A 15,036-nucleotide genomic window follows, 5' to 3' on the forward strand; every position below is an offset into this window, starting at 1 on the left:
TTAATAGCCTCTTTTCAACTGGCATTCATCTCTGTAGAATTTTGTTTCACTTCTCTTCTGTAGACAGATTTCTTTCACAGCAAACTATTATCTGTTCTGCTTGACCGAAGTTGCCTTTTAGTGTGACAAGTCTACTGGATGTAAGTAAAATTGAAGCCTCTATCATAGGAATTTAGAGCCTTGTAAATGGTGCATAATAATGGGGTGCAGACTTTCTGTTTTCTTATTTTTTAGTTCTCCCTGTGGTAACTCTGTAAACACAGATGGATTTCAAAGATAAAAAGAGCGTTTGTGTAAAAGCTTCTAATGTGACTTGCAGAAAAACTCGGAGAGTTGAAAATAGGTTTCCAGATATTATGAGAATGCTCCTTTCTAAAGTGTTTTCTTAGTGGCTGTTTAATAATGTACTAAATGCACATCGATTGACCCAGTATATCATACCATACGTGCTTAGAAGTTTGCTGTTTGTATGAGTCACAAAAATTTCTAGTGCTATCAGTCCATTTTCATTTCTATATCTAATCACCTACACTTTCCCTGTGCTTAGTTTAGTTCTTTTCCTATAAGCTGACAATATGCCCACCATTTGAGCTGCAGACACCAGATCTTGATATCAACTAAAACTGAGTGGATGATGTCTAAACTGGCAGTCTCCTGCTTCTCACTTTGCATTTCAGAAGGTGGATCCCAGGGTGAATCCATAGGACTTTTCACATCCTGCTTTTGATTAAATAACTGGATAGCCTCGTTTTAGTCTCGGCAGGCATACAGCTCTCTGTGAGGGGAATGGAATTGCTTTTGTACATAAAAGACTAGGATTGGGGCTCTTCCATATGAGATGTAAAAAGCTCTCAAAAATGGTAGCAACAAAATAGCACACAGCTAGACTTAAACTTACAAGGGTTTGATCTTAATGAAGTCAGCAGGGCCTTTCCAGGCAGACATTAGAAGTGAATTCAGGCTTATTTTGTTAAAATAACCTCCCTTGAGAGGCCTCGTGTTGATGGTTCATTAGTGGCAAGGCAGAATGTCTATCTGCAGTCAGTAGGATGCGTCTTATGGAACTTAAGTAAATACATGAAGTGAGTGTTTAGAAGTGGCAGATATTTTCTCTTCAAAAAAATTAGTTTGTGTTACAAAATAAGACTCTTAAAAACTGATAAATCCAAAACTTTTAAGTAAAGGAAAGAGAAAATGCTCTACAAATGACAAAAGGATAGTTAGTCTTGGAACTATTAAACAGAGCAATAGCAGAAATGGGAGGAGCATCTTTGTGGTCAAAAAAGTTCCTGTGAGGTTTTGTATGAAATGCATCTCTTTCACACAGCACTTTGAAGTATCTGTTCTGCTATTTAAGATGCTGTTATGTAGGTGGTGCATAAAAGTGCTCTTACTAACAGTGTTGCCCTGAAGATAGTTTTCTGCAATAAATCCGTCTTCACTAATGAGAACATCTGTAATTACAGAAGAGGCACTTGGCTTCATTAGCAGCTCCAGCCTTCAAGGGATCAGCATAGCATTGACATCATTACTGTCTCTTCTTATTGGCTTTATTTTGGGAGCCATATATTGGAAGGTAAGAAATATTACATTTAATTGTTTACATAGCATATTTCATAGTTATACAGAGGCAGGAAGGACAGAACAATTCTGCATGTGAAAGCAAGAGACATCTCTTTTGATCTTCACTGAACTGTGTGACATGCAAATGTAAATCTCTGTTGTGAAATACTTCAGTTCCATCACCAAACTGTAAACCTTGTCTTAGCAGCTCTCTAACTGGAAACTGAAAATGGGATTCACCCAATTTCTCAGTTCTTCTATTATATCATGAGAAGGATTCTTTTACTTTTAGCCACTGTGGCTTACCTACAATACAAAGGCTTTAATTGTAAAATTATTGGAGTAGGAGATGTGGACTACATAAGATTTGGCCTATGTTTTGCAAGATGATTTTGATATTGAAAATCTGAAGCAAACTGAAACATACAACAATTGTTTTGTGAGTTTTTAATGAAGCTTTAGAATTTTTACATTTAATGCATTTTTCTTTTCTTCTAGAAAACACATCCCAAATCCAGACCAGAAAGTGATGAAACTACAGAGTATCATGGCTGTCAAGAGGAAAATGAGATAAGGTATAATGTTTCACTTTACACATGTATATACAAATGTAAGTTTGTCTTTGAGAGATGCTTCCTGAAGGTTCCTCTCTAGCTCTCAGAATGACAAACATACACACAAAACCAAACCACATTATCAAGTGCTTTGCTATAGAGTCAAAATGTGTGCTTAGGGTGTGTCCTTTGAAGGAGCTCCTATTTGAAATGTAAGAATTGATATGGAGGATATTTTTGTATACCTCATTTTATTAATGAGGCATTACCTTTCCATTATCCATCCTTACTCCCGCCACGAGTAAGGAATAGAGATGAAAAGCAGCAGGTTCAAAGGAGTATCTTACTTGAGAGAAACGAAGTAAACCCAGGGTGGCTGAGACCTGTAAAAGAAATGACAAAGAGAAGTGAATTTGTTATTTGTTTTAAGGTGTAAAACTAGGTTGATATTAAGCAAACAAAAAGAAAACAGCATCTTCTTAGTTGTGCTTCTAAATCCTTTTAAATCTGTCTTGCATTAACATTTTTCATGTTCTTTCACTTTTTGACACTCCCCTTGGTATGTTATACTGTTTTCTAGTTGTTGTTTTTTGTTTGCTTGTTTGTTTGTTTGTTTTAAACTTTCATAGAAAGCCATTGAGATTATATTCCTAATGACTTCATGAGGTCATCCTGAAATGATTTGCTGCTCTATTCATACTTCGACACAGCTTTATCTATTTTTAAGCTGAAATAATTCTGTATAACTCAGTCAATTAAATAAACCCAGAAATAACAATGGAAGACATTCAAAGTTGCTTGAACATGACTTGGGTCAAGACATCATAGAATGGTTTAGGATGGAAGGGACCTCAAAGGTTATCTAGTTCCAACACCCTCCCTCCACCGCCATGGGCAGGGACACCTCACACTAGACCAGGTTGCTCAAAGCTCCATCCAGCCTGGCCTTGAACACTTGCAGGGATGGGGCATCCACAGCTTCTCTGGGAAACCTGTTCCAGGGCCTCACCACCCTCTGAGTGAAGAATTTCTTCCTAATATCTAATCCAAATGTACCCTCTTTTAGTTTAGAGCCATTACCCCTTGTTGTATTGCTACACTTCCTCACAAAGAGTCCCTCCCCAGCTTTCCTGTAGGCCCCCTTTAGGCACTGGAAGGCTGGTCTCCGAAGAACCTTCTCTCCTCCAGGCTGAACAACCCCACCTGCCTCAGCCTGTCTTCATAGGAGGCTCCAGCCCTCTGATCATCCTTATGGCCATCCTCTGGACTTGTTCTGACAGGTCCATGTCCTTATGTTACAGGCCCCAGAGCTGAACACAGTACTCCAAGTGGGGTCTCAGAAGAGCAGAGCAGAGGGGGAGAAGTCTGTTCAATTCAGAAAAGGACATAGGGATAGTTTAAGTTAGAATAGTTCAAATTACTATAGTTCATAATAAAATGTTTTGGGAGTATTATTTAATATCATATTTCAGAGTCTTTATTCAAATTTTAACTGTGAGGGATTAAGAAAAGGATCTAATGTGTGGAAGAACACATCTTATACTGTAGGCTTCTCATATTGTGTGAAATGCCTCATGCTGCCCATAGATGAAGGCAGGAATAGAGAAGGTTCTGATCTAGCACTTTTGGTCACTTGTGCTGCAAGTTTCAATGTTTAACAGAAAAAGTGAGTTTAAACTTTCTAGAATCACACATACTTAAAATATTTTTTCTTCATGAACAGTTCATAGAAAGGAAGACTGCATATTTACCAAGTACATTAGTTGCTCAGAATAACTCATCCTGTACCTCATCCTCACAGGTATTAAAACTCATGAAATTGAACATGAATCTTCCTTCTGACTTCACAGGAAATATAAAGCATTGCTTTATAGGAGGAAAAGACAAAAAAGGAAAACTGAACAATTAGTTAAGTGCAGGACATTGTCCTAAGAGGAAAATTTAAACAGGTTACATTTTACACACGTAGACTTCTTACATATATGACAAACATTTTTTGCTCCCTCTTCCCTGAGGAAATTTTGAAAATTCATCTGTAAGTAGGAAGAACCTATTAGCAAACATATGTTCTAATAGTTTGGGTTAAACTACAAACATCCCTTTTGTTATATGTAAATGTTTGTATTGTAACTAACCGATAAAACCTTCTATTCTAATTCCTTGAAACTATAGTAATAGTACCTATAGTACTAGCACTGTAGTAACAAAGTACTTATATTTTATTTCAGGATGTTGCAGCAAAAAGAAAAAGAACATCTACAAGTGTAGCCGTTGCTTTTTCTCCCTCAACACTGTTACTGTTTCATGTACTGGTAAGTTCCTATGGTTGAAAGTCATAACACAAGCTTAACTTTTGTCTGTTGAAATGTGGTATAATTTTGAGTCCACTTCGGGAATAAATAAATAAATAAATAAATAAAAATAAAAGTTGTTATCAGTGGGCTTTGTTTGCACCTGAAGGTCTTTAGCTCCTAATCCTGAATCAATAGGTATTTGACTGTTAATGTAAATATTACAAAATGAAAAATTACAGAATTCCAAAATTCAGCTACTGCTTCTCTTTTGGTTTTGACAGCCAATATGGAGAATTCTTCTCCTACAGCTGTTTCAAAGCAGTATGACCTAAAAAACAAAATCCTTAAAATAGCAGGATAGAGCTGAGCTTCTTTCAGTTGTTTACTCAACACAGTTTGCGGTCTCCATAGCCTTATCAGATCCATCATTCCTGTGTTTGTATATAAGAGTGAGCAGCAAACACGAGTGAGCTTTCTCAGTCCCAGCAGTCCTCTACATATAGGAGCACATCTCTGGCAAGGGGCTTCTTCTGCAGGACTAGTGCTGTACTTAGCCTGTGGATGGCCTCTCCGGCAAAGGTCTGGAAGATTCAGGGAGCAAGCATCAGAGTACAACTGGCAGTCCAGGCTTTCCAGTGTACCCTGCAGCGGGCACTCTCAGGTCCACTCCAAACTGTTTGTAGTTATTTTCATAGCCATTTTCAGTCTCCCTAGCTAATTCATTCTGACATCTGCTCACTAAAAAGGGAAATCATCACTGCATTGGACAAGTCATTTATTTTTCAAAAAATGATAAGTCTGTTTGATATTGGCTTGTCCAGAACACTTTAAAGCCCTGCACAAATGTAACTGTTCTGTAAAACCATAAAAGTTATCTTATCGCTGTCAACTGGATATTAATGGCTTTTGCTGGCAAGTGTGTTCTTGGACAGGAGTTGGCATGAAATTGAAAATACATCTCATTAACAATATTTTTTGTTTCTGAATAAATGAATGTCATGCAAGTGCCATGGAATATATCTATTTCCAAAATTATAAGAAAAAATGTCTGTGTTATATATCTGTGAAAAGCTCTACTCTTTGGCAAAACAGAGATACTAATCAGCAAAACCGTAATTTCCATTTTTCTCTTCAGGCAGGTAACAGTTACATGTTCGCTTCATAAATGAAGCAGTTTTAAGCACATTCATATTCCTTCTAGAGTGACAGACTGAGTCTGCATCTGTTGTTGCTGCCCATGACTCCATCGACATGACATAGTATGAGGACAATTTGTGTTTCTTACTGTGAAACCAACACTGAATTGAACAACGACAAGAAGAGTGTGCACTTAGCAGGACTGTATCTTATGTGAATATCTACCTTACGTGGCATTTGGGGATTTTAAATTGCATTAATAATTGCAGCTGACTCTGGCAAACAAAGTACATGTCCTGAACAAAAAGCATCTTTCAAATGCCTCCAACTATCTGTAATCACTGAAAGTCATAAATACCTTTGCATCATTAATTTAAGTTCTGTGTCCTCTACCTTACCTTGGTGTCTTCAAATGGAGTTCTCTGAACTGACAGAAAACACAGAAATGGATACAGATAACATACTCTTCAATACTGTATATAAAACTTGAAAGTAAAGTCATGCCATGGACCAGTGTACTAGCTTTTTACTTATAAGGAACTGGGTTTATGCCTGGCAAAGGTCATGTGTACAGAAACATGTGGTCTCTGCTGGATGCCAGGTGCCTGTATGCCTGCCCCAGAAAGCCTCAAGAATTCATCAGCTTTGGCAGTGTCTGCTCAGAAGACGCAAATACTGGGTGAAGACAAAGTAAACAGGAGGTGATAGTACATCATGGAGCTTTGAAGCATTAGGAGTAACTGCTGGATACATGAACACTGGTGAAATTTCCAGCCATGCCAAGGGAAGAGAAAGTAAAGAGTCTGAACTGCGTTCAAACATCAGAATAAAGACAAACCTATGAAATGCATTTTAAATGCTGAAGATGCATGCCATTGATATCTTGTTTTTAAATGTATAGCATAGAAAATATGAAAGTTCCCGAGAGTGTATTTAGCTTTTACTTACATCAGCTGTAATTAATATTTGCATTGTTTTTTGAATGATTATTAAGCTTTAATATCCTGGCATTCTCCACTCTTAAGGTTAATTCTCCTAAAGCAAAAGAGAAAGGCTTTATTTCTCACTTGTCTTCTACATCTATTGCTGCTATAGCATCCATGGAATCTGTACAGGATTGATGTACACATGCGCATTTTCAAGTAAATCCTAAAAATACAATGGTAAAATTTACCAGTGCAGTTGTGCATATTTTCATCCTGGCTCTTTCCAGATAACGGATATGAATCATTTATCTGTATTAGGGGTTTCAGTTTAGAAAGTAAGGGTAGCTCACTTCAAATTGGTAAGGTCAATAACAGTTTTAGTTTGAGTTACTTGAAAAAACTCTAAAAAACAAACAAACAAACAAAAAAACACCGTTTTGCAGAAAGTAGTAGTTCTCTTTAAAGTATAGTATAACTTATCTGTGGATTCATAAAATATCCTGAGCTAGAAAGGACCCTGTAGAATCAAGTCCTGATTTTACTCAGGGCAACTTAAGAGTTAAACCATAACTAAGAGCATTGTCCAAATGCTGCTTGTACACTGACAGACTTAATTTTTAAAGAATTCTTGTGGAATTTTTAATCATCTGCTAAATTTTCCAAGAACCATGCACAAGAAGTATGTAACCTGCATATAACATAAGTGTGTGTTTGCACAACTGTATTATTGGTAAAATTGATTTGGCTTTCATACCAACCAAGAGAAAAAAATAAACTCAGATGCATGTAGACACCCTGCATGACATTTTTACACTACTGAGATCAATGGTGAAATTTCTCTTGAATTCATTGATACCAAGGTATCATATGGATCATTATTTATTATCATGGGGATCATTATCATTTATACAAAGGCCCTTTTGCCCTGACTGAGTGTCAGAAAAGTGCCTTCCAGTCCTGCTCAACTGGTACAAATTAACACAGTTCCATTAATGTTAACAGAGCTTTGGGGTTTGCATCATCTCAGGAACTTCTGTTCTAAAGAAGCTCAGTATGAGAATTAGGCCTTCATTTTTATTCAGAAGATGCTGGAGCACTCACCATTTAACAAGAAATAATTGTGAGAAGGGTTGCCCACCACTTCTACAAAATGAGTACTTAGCAAATTTTAGCTCTGCAAAAATCAGTCAGAATTCTCCATCAGTAGTTCAGTCTCATTTGACAATGTGTAGTTATTTACTCACTAGGCCTCTAAACTTATTTAAGAGTTACCTTGAAAGAAATGTCAGCATGACCTAATTGATGGTAAGGGGGAGAATAACTTCAGGTAGGTTTTGAAAAAAATAAAAAGTATCCACATCAAGTGGAAGCAACTATCGTTACACATTTTACAAAGAAACTTCAATATTTCATGTTGCTATACTATACGTTCTCAAAGCAAGTTTATACATTTGAAGTTTTACAGTATTTTTCAATGATTCATTCAAACAAAAAAAAAAAAAAAGGGGGTATTTATTAATGTTCCTTGTTTATAAGAATGTTAGTTTTCCTAAATACATGTTTTCCAGAAAATCAAAAACACAGTAACATTGCACATTGGGGTGCCTTAAATTATAGTTTGACATTCAAAATGTATGATGTTTTAGACTCCTTAATATACATTCTACCTGTTCAATAGTAAAAGACAAAATATCAGCTTTAAATTGAAGCATACATTAAACCCAGATTGTAGCAAAATGTTCATGTTCTAAGAGTAACATCTTAAAACAGTAGCTATGTCACTTTCAGATAATGTCATGTACTTTAATCTCTGCTGCAGATCAAGGCAAATTTAAGGCTACGTGTGAACTGAAAGAAAGTTCATGTATATACCTTCCAACTTGACATCATAACCTGTTTTTATTTTGTACATACACTGAGCATAGTACAACACAGACTAGCAGAACTGTTGTTAGAGCTCATGTTTTCCTTGTTATTCCTACCCACTTTTGAGAGATTTGTACAAAATATTAGGTGGTCTCAGTCATTTTGCAAGGTAGAAGGACAGTTCTAGACATTTGTGAAGACAATGGATGTCATGGCACTTGAAAATGTGAGCATGAAATTATTTGAGTGCTTCTGTGCCCATTTTGTCTACCCATCAAGGAGGCTATTACTTCAGATGTAGTTAAATTTTGAAAAACTACTGACTTATGAGTCATCTTTGAAATCAATGGAAGTAGGATGAGTTACTATTCTGTGGGAATAGTGGTGGCAGAAATAGTCTCTTAGTTGCTTCTTTATCCAGCTGTAACCTATCTGACTTCTGAAGAGTGATCAGTTCTTCAATCTTGTTTTTGGGTAGACATAGCCTGTGCGTTATTAACTCAGTTAGAAATGAATGCCCTTTCTCTTAAAATGAAGTTGGGGAGAAGTGAGTGTTGTATTTTTTTATATATGAAAGTTAAAAGTCTGGGTTTCAGATATCTGTGGTTTTGTGAGAAACTAAAATTTTTAGGTTTCCTTTGGAGTAGTTGAACTTTGCATGCAATTAATAGTGGCCTTGTGAGAATAAAAAGCAGATAGTGATATACTGAGTAACTCAATGTGCTATTTTAGATGTGTGTTTACTTGAATAAATTAATGGTACTTATTTCATCACAAGGTCATTGTATAAGTAAGCTTATGAACAACTAATGTGCTATACTATGGAGTATGTGTACAACCTGCACAGTTTTTAGATTCTGGTCTTCACCAGCTCTGTTTCCTCTGTTGCTCTCTCTTTGTAATACACTGAAACTGTTTAGTACACATAGTACAACTATTAAATTGAAAAACTAACCATACACATAAAATACAGATATTTTGAGTTAGATTTACATTTAAGAATTATCCAAGATTCTTCTGTTCAGGAATCTGATTCAACTGTCTATTGAATGCAGATCTACAATAATGGTGGCATGTTGCTATTATGTTATCAAAGTGATGGAACGCGGAAACTTCAGACTCTTTAGTGATAGAGACACAGATGTTTGCTGGTTGTATCATGGGCAAATTCATTTATTTTGATGTAAATGTCAGCACAGTCTTGCATAATTATATTCTGACTGATGGTAATCAACAAAATTTATATAATGTGATGTGTGTATATATGTGTCCTCTTAAAGACAGATGTTTTCCCTGATCCTTTTTTATACTAGTTCAGATTTGGAATTTACATTATATACATATACTTTATTGTTCTAAATAAAGATATAATGCACTGCCAAATAATGAGTATATTACTTTGTGTCAGTATTGTTTAAAACCTTTTTAAAGTCCTGCCTTCTCCTTGTAGAATTTTCTGCCATAATATATGCTACTACACACAGAATCTTTCATAATACATTTCATTTCTTAATCATGCATTTTAAAGTTTTGTGCCATTAAAGAATACGTCCTCATTATTAGCCTCCAGTTCCAATCTATAGTGTATCTTTGATTATGCAAAGTATTCCAACTTCAGAATTGAAAGTTTCTTGTAGCTCCTTAATGAGCTTAAATTTGTCTGTGCCTGCTTTAGGCAACCTTTTCATCCCAGTCTTGCTATTAGCCAAATACTAGGATTTTGATATAATTTGCCACTAAAAATTCTGAATGTTGTTGATGCACTTCTTTTGCAGTAAGTGGCATTTAAGAACTCAGCTGTTTTAGCTGAGACCAGATTTTATCCCATAAGGATGGCACCATGTCTTTCAGGTTTCAGCAATTTGTTCTGTCTTTTCAGTAAAAAGCCCAGGACAAGGGGTGGGGATAGGAAGTAAAACTGAGCTGCTCAGGGAGCTCTGGCACCTCTCCCCTCCTGAGACTGAAGGATATTACTCCAGCCTAAGAGGGAGATATAAACCTGCAGAAGCTTTCAACCTACCTCTAAAAGAGATGTGATGAGCTCTGAAAGAGAACCAAAGCTGTGTGAGGCTTACAAATAGGAGTGAGGTACAGACAGGACTGATGAGAAGGAGCAGAGAGCAGGGTTAATGGGCTGGGAGACAGCGGAACAGGATTTGGGGATGGCAGAATTTAGGGCATGGACAAGAACAAGATCTGTGGTTGCTTGTCTGGGTACAGAAAAAAGGACAGAAATGATGGGACTCATGATGAAGGGACTGGAGCACCTCTTCTGTGAGGAAAGGCTGAGAGGGATGAGACTGTTCAGCCTGAAAATTAGAAGGCTTGGCGGAATCTCAGGAATGTCTATAAATACCGGAAAGAAGGGTAAAACGGGATAGAGCCCGGCTCTTTTTAGTGCCCAGTGACGAGGCAAGAGGCAATGAGCACAAAGTGGAATGCAAGAGGTTCTGTCTGAATATCAGGAAGCACTTCACTATGAGGGTAATGGAGCACTGGCACAGGCTGCCCACAAAGGTTGTAGAGATCTTCAAAAGATGTCTGGACATGGTCCTGGGCTACCTGCTGTAGGTGACCCTGCTTGAGCAGGGGAGTTGGACCATGAAACCTCCAGAGGTCCCATCCAACCACAGCCATTCTGTGACTCTGTGATTCTGTGATGGGCTTGAAGGAGGCCACAGAGCAGCAAGGCTCTGAGTTGATGGTGTATCAGAAGTCATAACCTGAGGAGCAACAGTGGTGGCATGGGTGGGTTGGAGGTACAATGGGCAGTTGGTTCAGGTAGAGCTAAATGAGCAGCAAGTAGCTGCAGAGTTTGGAGACTACCATATTTTATGTTGAAAACAGCATCAATGTAACGTAAAGGAGAGAAACTTGGCCTGGAAGTTTGGGAAGGCAGGATTAACAGCAGGGTATGTGGCAACGAGATGTGAGAGCTCTCAGCTAACAAAACAGCTCTCACTGATGTCAGGATTGTGGTAATTGTAACGTACACAGATGGGGAAATGGATAATAATTAAATACTGAGAAAGCAGACATAACCTCAGCCAAAGAGACACCAACATAATGTTTTTGGTAGTCTGACATGATTTTTTGATGCCTTATGCATGTTTATGACTAACTACTGTCCACCACCTCTTAATCTGAACTCTGGAGAGTTAAATGTGCTAAAGGATTGAGGGAAATATTTACCCTCAGTTTTCCAGTTTCAGTGTCTCCAAAGAAATGAACACAAGCATTTTGTTTAGTGGATGAAAACAAATGAAATCTTTATCCAAGGCATGGAAAGCATTAATAATAACATTTTCCTACTTCAGTCAATCAAAAAAAAACCACAATACTTATTATAATAACCTACTGTTCTTCGGTAGCAGTACATTTGAACAACTTAACACTTCTGTGAAATTACAATACTTTACATCAGCTGGATATATGCCCAGTGACTCCAGTGTAATTTTATTCCATATTAACAACTGTGCATTACTACATTTTTTGCACAAAGTTTCTGAATGTTAAAACATAAGTGTTTTCTAATGTCATACTACATTAACAACTTACAGATCTTTCACCTTAATGCTCTCATGTAGCCATTGGTGTTAATTTTTCTTCCAAAGTTCAAACTTTCTAAAAGAGATTAAGTTTCCCAATAACCACACTGAAGCATGTGCTAACGCAATCAAGTTTCGTGTTGGTATATGCTTAAAGGGAATTTTTATGTGCTACTGCATAATAGAAAATAAGGCAAAATTAAAGCAGACTGCCAAAATCATGAAGAGTGAGGGAATGGAAGTTTATCCCTCTTTTTCCTCCATCATATCCTGAGGAAAGTTATTTCAACACATAACAGGAGAAATCCCTAATGCAATTATAGTTCCCCTGACTTGTGGCCCTTTCTGCATGATCCCATGATAAGCAAGCAGGAACTAAAATACAGATTAGGCTTGTTTTCCAGGCAGACATGAGCCCTGGGCTTCTGGCCAGTCACAAAATACAGGGACAATTTTCATTCATTTTTGGCAATGAAGATATTTTCTTGAGCTCATGGAAAAATATTCAACCGAGATCACAAAAGCCTCTTTGTTTGTCACCAGTTCTGCTGTGCAAGATAACTGCACGATAGTAAAATTGGCCCAATTAGAGTAAAGAAGCTGCAGAGCAGAATGTATAGCTTTTGTCAGTTTAAGTGACTACCCCAAGTGACAAAATGTCATCTTAGAAATTTCACCTTGTCATCTCTTACATCGTGATTGATGATTATTAGGACCCCACAGGTTATTTTATCTGTCATGTTCTTTAAGTTAAATATTTTAGACCTTCTTTTTTCTCAGCAATGCTGTCATCATTAACAAAACACAGAACAGCCTTCACCTTCAGAAATGACAAAATGGGGATGTGTCTCAAAACCAATTAATAGCATCAGTGAAGGGAGAGATATAGCATCTAAATCTTTTGAATTGCATCCCTGGATATAATGCAATGAGTTCCTTGGGGCAATTACTCCTTTGCAAGAAATTGAGAAAAAAAGTAAACTATAGACATTGCTGTACTGCTTGGCAGTTTGTTATTGTTTCATATTATTCTAGAACAATCCTATTACCTTAGCCTTGTATTTTCTTGATTTTGTTCCAAATGCTTTACCCTTTCCATCAAAAAAAAAAAAAAAAAAACAGTTGTGAAAATGAATAGTACTGTTACAAGCTGCAGCTGGGTATTTATTACACTTCAAACAGAATTGCTGATACAGAGCAACACTTTCAGTAATGTACCTGTAATGTGGTGCATACACATGTGTGGGATGGAGGGGTGTTGGGGGGGAAGGAGGAGGCAGTGTTTGGATTCAGCAAACTTTACAGGTAACTACCATGAACTTCAGTCATATATCCTGGAGGAAGGCTGCGTGTAACAGAATCTCTTCACAGATCCAGTTCTTGGCAAGAGCAAGCCTCAGGACTGCCAAATCCCATGCACTGATGAAAAGGCTCTGTGGGTGCCCCACCCTGAGTTGGGCTCTTTAGCCATCTGCAGCTCAGCACCATTACCTCTCCGTGACTGCATGTGCCAGAACCACATGTGCCTACCTTGTCCCTGGGGGCATCTAAAATGAATTAATCTGTATCTCCATGTAGGCCACCAAGTTTATCACTGAGATTCAAAATCTGTCTCTGAGTTAGATGACTCAAACAGACCTTCTGCATTTCAGCATGGACAATACCTAAAAATTCCCCGAACCTCAGGTTTCCTTCCTTGCGTGCATATATCTTGCACATCCTGCAGCTATCCTGAATCTACTTCAGCCTCCTTTTGGGTCATATTCTTCAATTAAAACTTCATGCAGCCCAGCTGAGCTTAGAGGTCTTGCTAAGCTCTTTTATGTAGGCAGTAAATGATTGAGTTAGTGTTGAGGAAGGAAAAGCTTCAAACTGTTTAGATAAAGATTAGACTTCTGAAATTGTCCCAGATGGCTTAATCTCAAAAGTTGTTATCTTTGTAACTTGGAAGAAGTGTGAGGTCACCATGACAACCAGAAGTGGACATGGCACAGCTATAACTGGGGCACTGCTAGTCTGACTGCAAGGCGTACTGAACAGTTATACACATGCTGTGAGCATACACATTTCTGTGAGCACAGAAAACCACTGCAAGTGTGTCCTCAGAGGAAAAAAAAAAAAAAAAAAGTCATGCTGCATAGGTATTTCACCCTGTTTTCTCCTAAACGTCTGCCTATCAGATTTAAGATAACAACAGCTGGTCAAGTTAATCATCTGCTTGTTTTTTGTAATCAGTTCTCATACAGTTCCTGTTGATAAAACTGCCTGGAGAGACTGCCTGAAGTTTAACCTCTCCTTGTGGTGAATCTCTCACTGGTCTTGGTCAGACCAATCATAGCCTCCACTCATTTTGTTGGGCTTCATCTTGCTGCATCCCCACCACCTCCTGTGACGTCACTTCTCCAGCCATGAGTCTACTCAACCCCATGTGATTCCCATCCCTTACCTCCATGTCCATTACCCAGCCTCTTTGTGCTGTGTAAGGCTGAGGAGCAGTGTGTGTATCCTGAACCAAAACATGCAGCACACCTGACCCAGCAGCACACGCACCTTCTTATGACCTTCCAGTAGCCAGATTTGTGTGCCCCAGCAAGTCATACACCAAGAGGGACACCAATGGCCTTGGAGGACATGCTACGTGGTGCCTGTCTTCAGCTTCCCTGGGCTCTGGTCCCAGAATGCTTGCATTGTATTTTGCACAGCAACCCTGATCCAAAGAGGGAGGGAAGAGCGTGGCCTTGCTCCCATCCTCATGAGTAGGAATTTGAGAAGTAATTTTAATTTCGCTTGTCCTCCTTCCCAACTTTAATGATGGCAAACACTTTAATGATTAATCTATTGAGTGAGAGGAGGACTTAGCCTCATCCTCCTTGTGTGTGGTGATGGGAAGCCTGATCTTCCCTCATGGAGGCAAAGCAGGGATTGTGCAGTATGGAGCTGGCCCTTTCAAGCTTGGAAGGTGGAGCAGGTAAACTGCAGGTGGCCCACAGCAAGGTGGAGCACGCTGTGGTGCCCTGGCAAAGGAGGGACTGCTCAGCCCCCTAAATCCTCCTGTGCAGAACACATCAGCCCTCAACCTATATGCCCCTCCTGATGGTTGAACTGGCCCGCTAAATTAATCTGTGATTTTTAGGCATTGTATCTCATA

At 38.2% G+C, this 15,036-nt stretch overlaps 1 protein-coding gene across 3 annotated transcripts in view; it reads left to right on the top strand.

The window, feature by feature from the left end:
* Nucleotides 1-9,723, top strand: part of KITLG (KIT ligand) — a 58,829-nt gene extending 49,106 nt beyond the window's left edge. For all 3 annotated transcript variants that reach the window (XM_080582872.1, XM_080582873.1, XM_080582874.1), the window contains 4 exons: nucleotides 1,467-1,576; nucleotides 2,062-2,138; nucleotides 4,346-4,429; nucleotides 5,547-9,723. In XM_080582872.1, coding sequence (XP_080438998.1) covers nucleotides 1,467-1,576; nucleotides 2,062-2,138; nucleotides 4,346-4,385 — 227 coding nt within the window. In that variant the 3' untranslated portion in view covers nucleotides 4,386-4,429; nucleotides 5,547-9,723. The remainder of the gene's footprint in view (nucleotides 1-1,466; nucleotides 1,577-2,061; nucleotides 2,139-4,345; nucleotides 4,430-5,546) is intronic.
* The last annotated feature ends 5,313 nt before the right edge of the window (nucleotides 9,724-15,036 follow it).

Source organism: Anser brachyrhynchus (assembly GCF_964034855.1).
Source record: "Anser brachyrhynchus genome assembly, chromosome: 1".
Classification (NCBI taxonomy): domain Eukaryota; kingdom Metazoa; phylum Chordata; class Aves; order Anseriformes; family Anatidae; genus Anser; species Anser brachyrhynchus.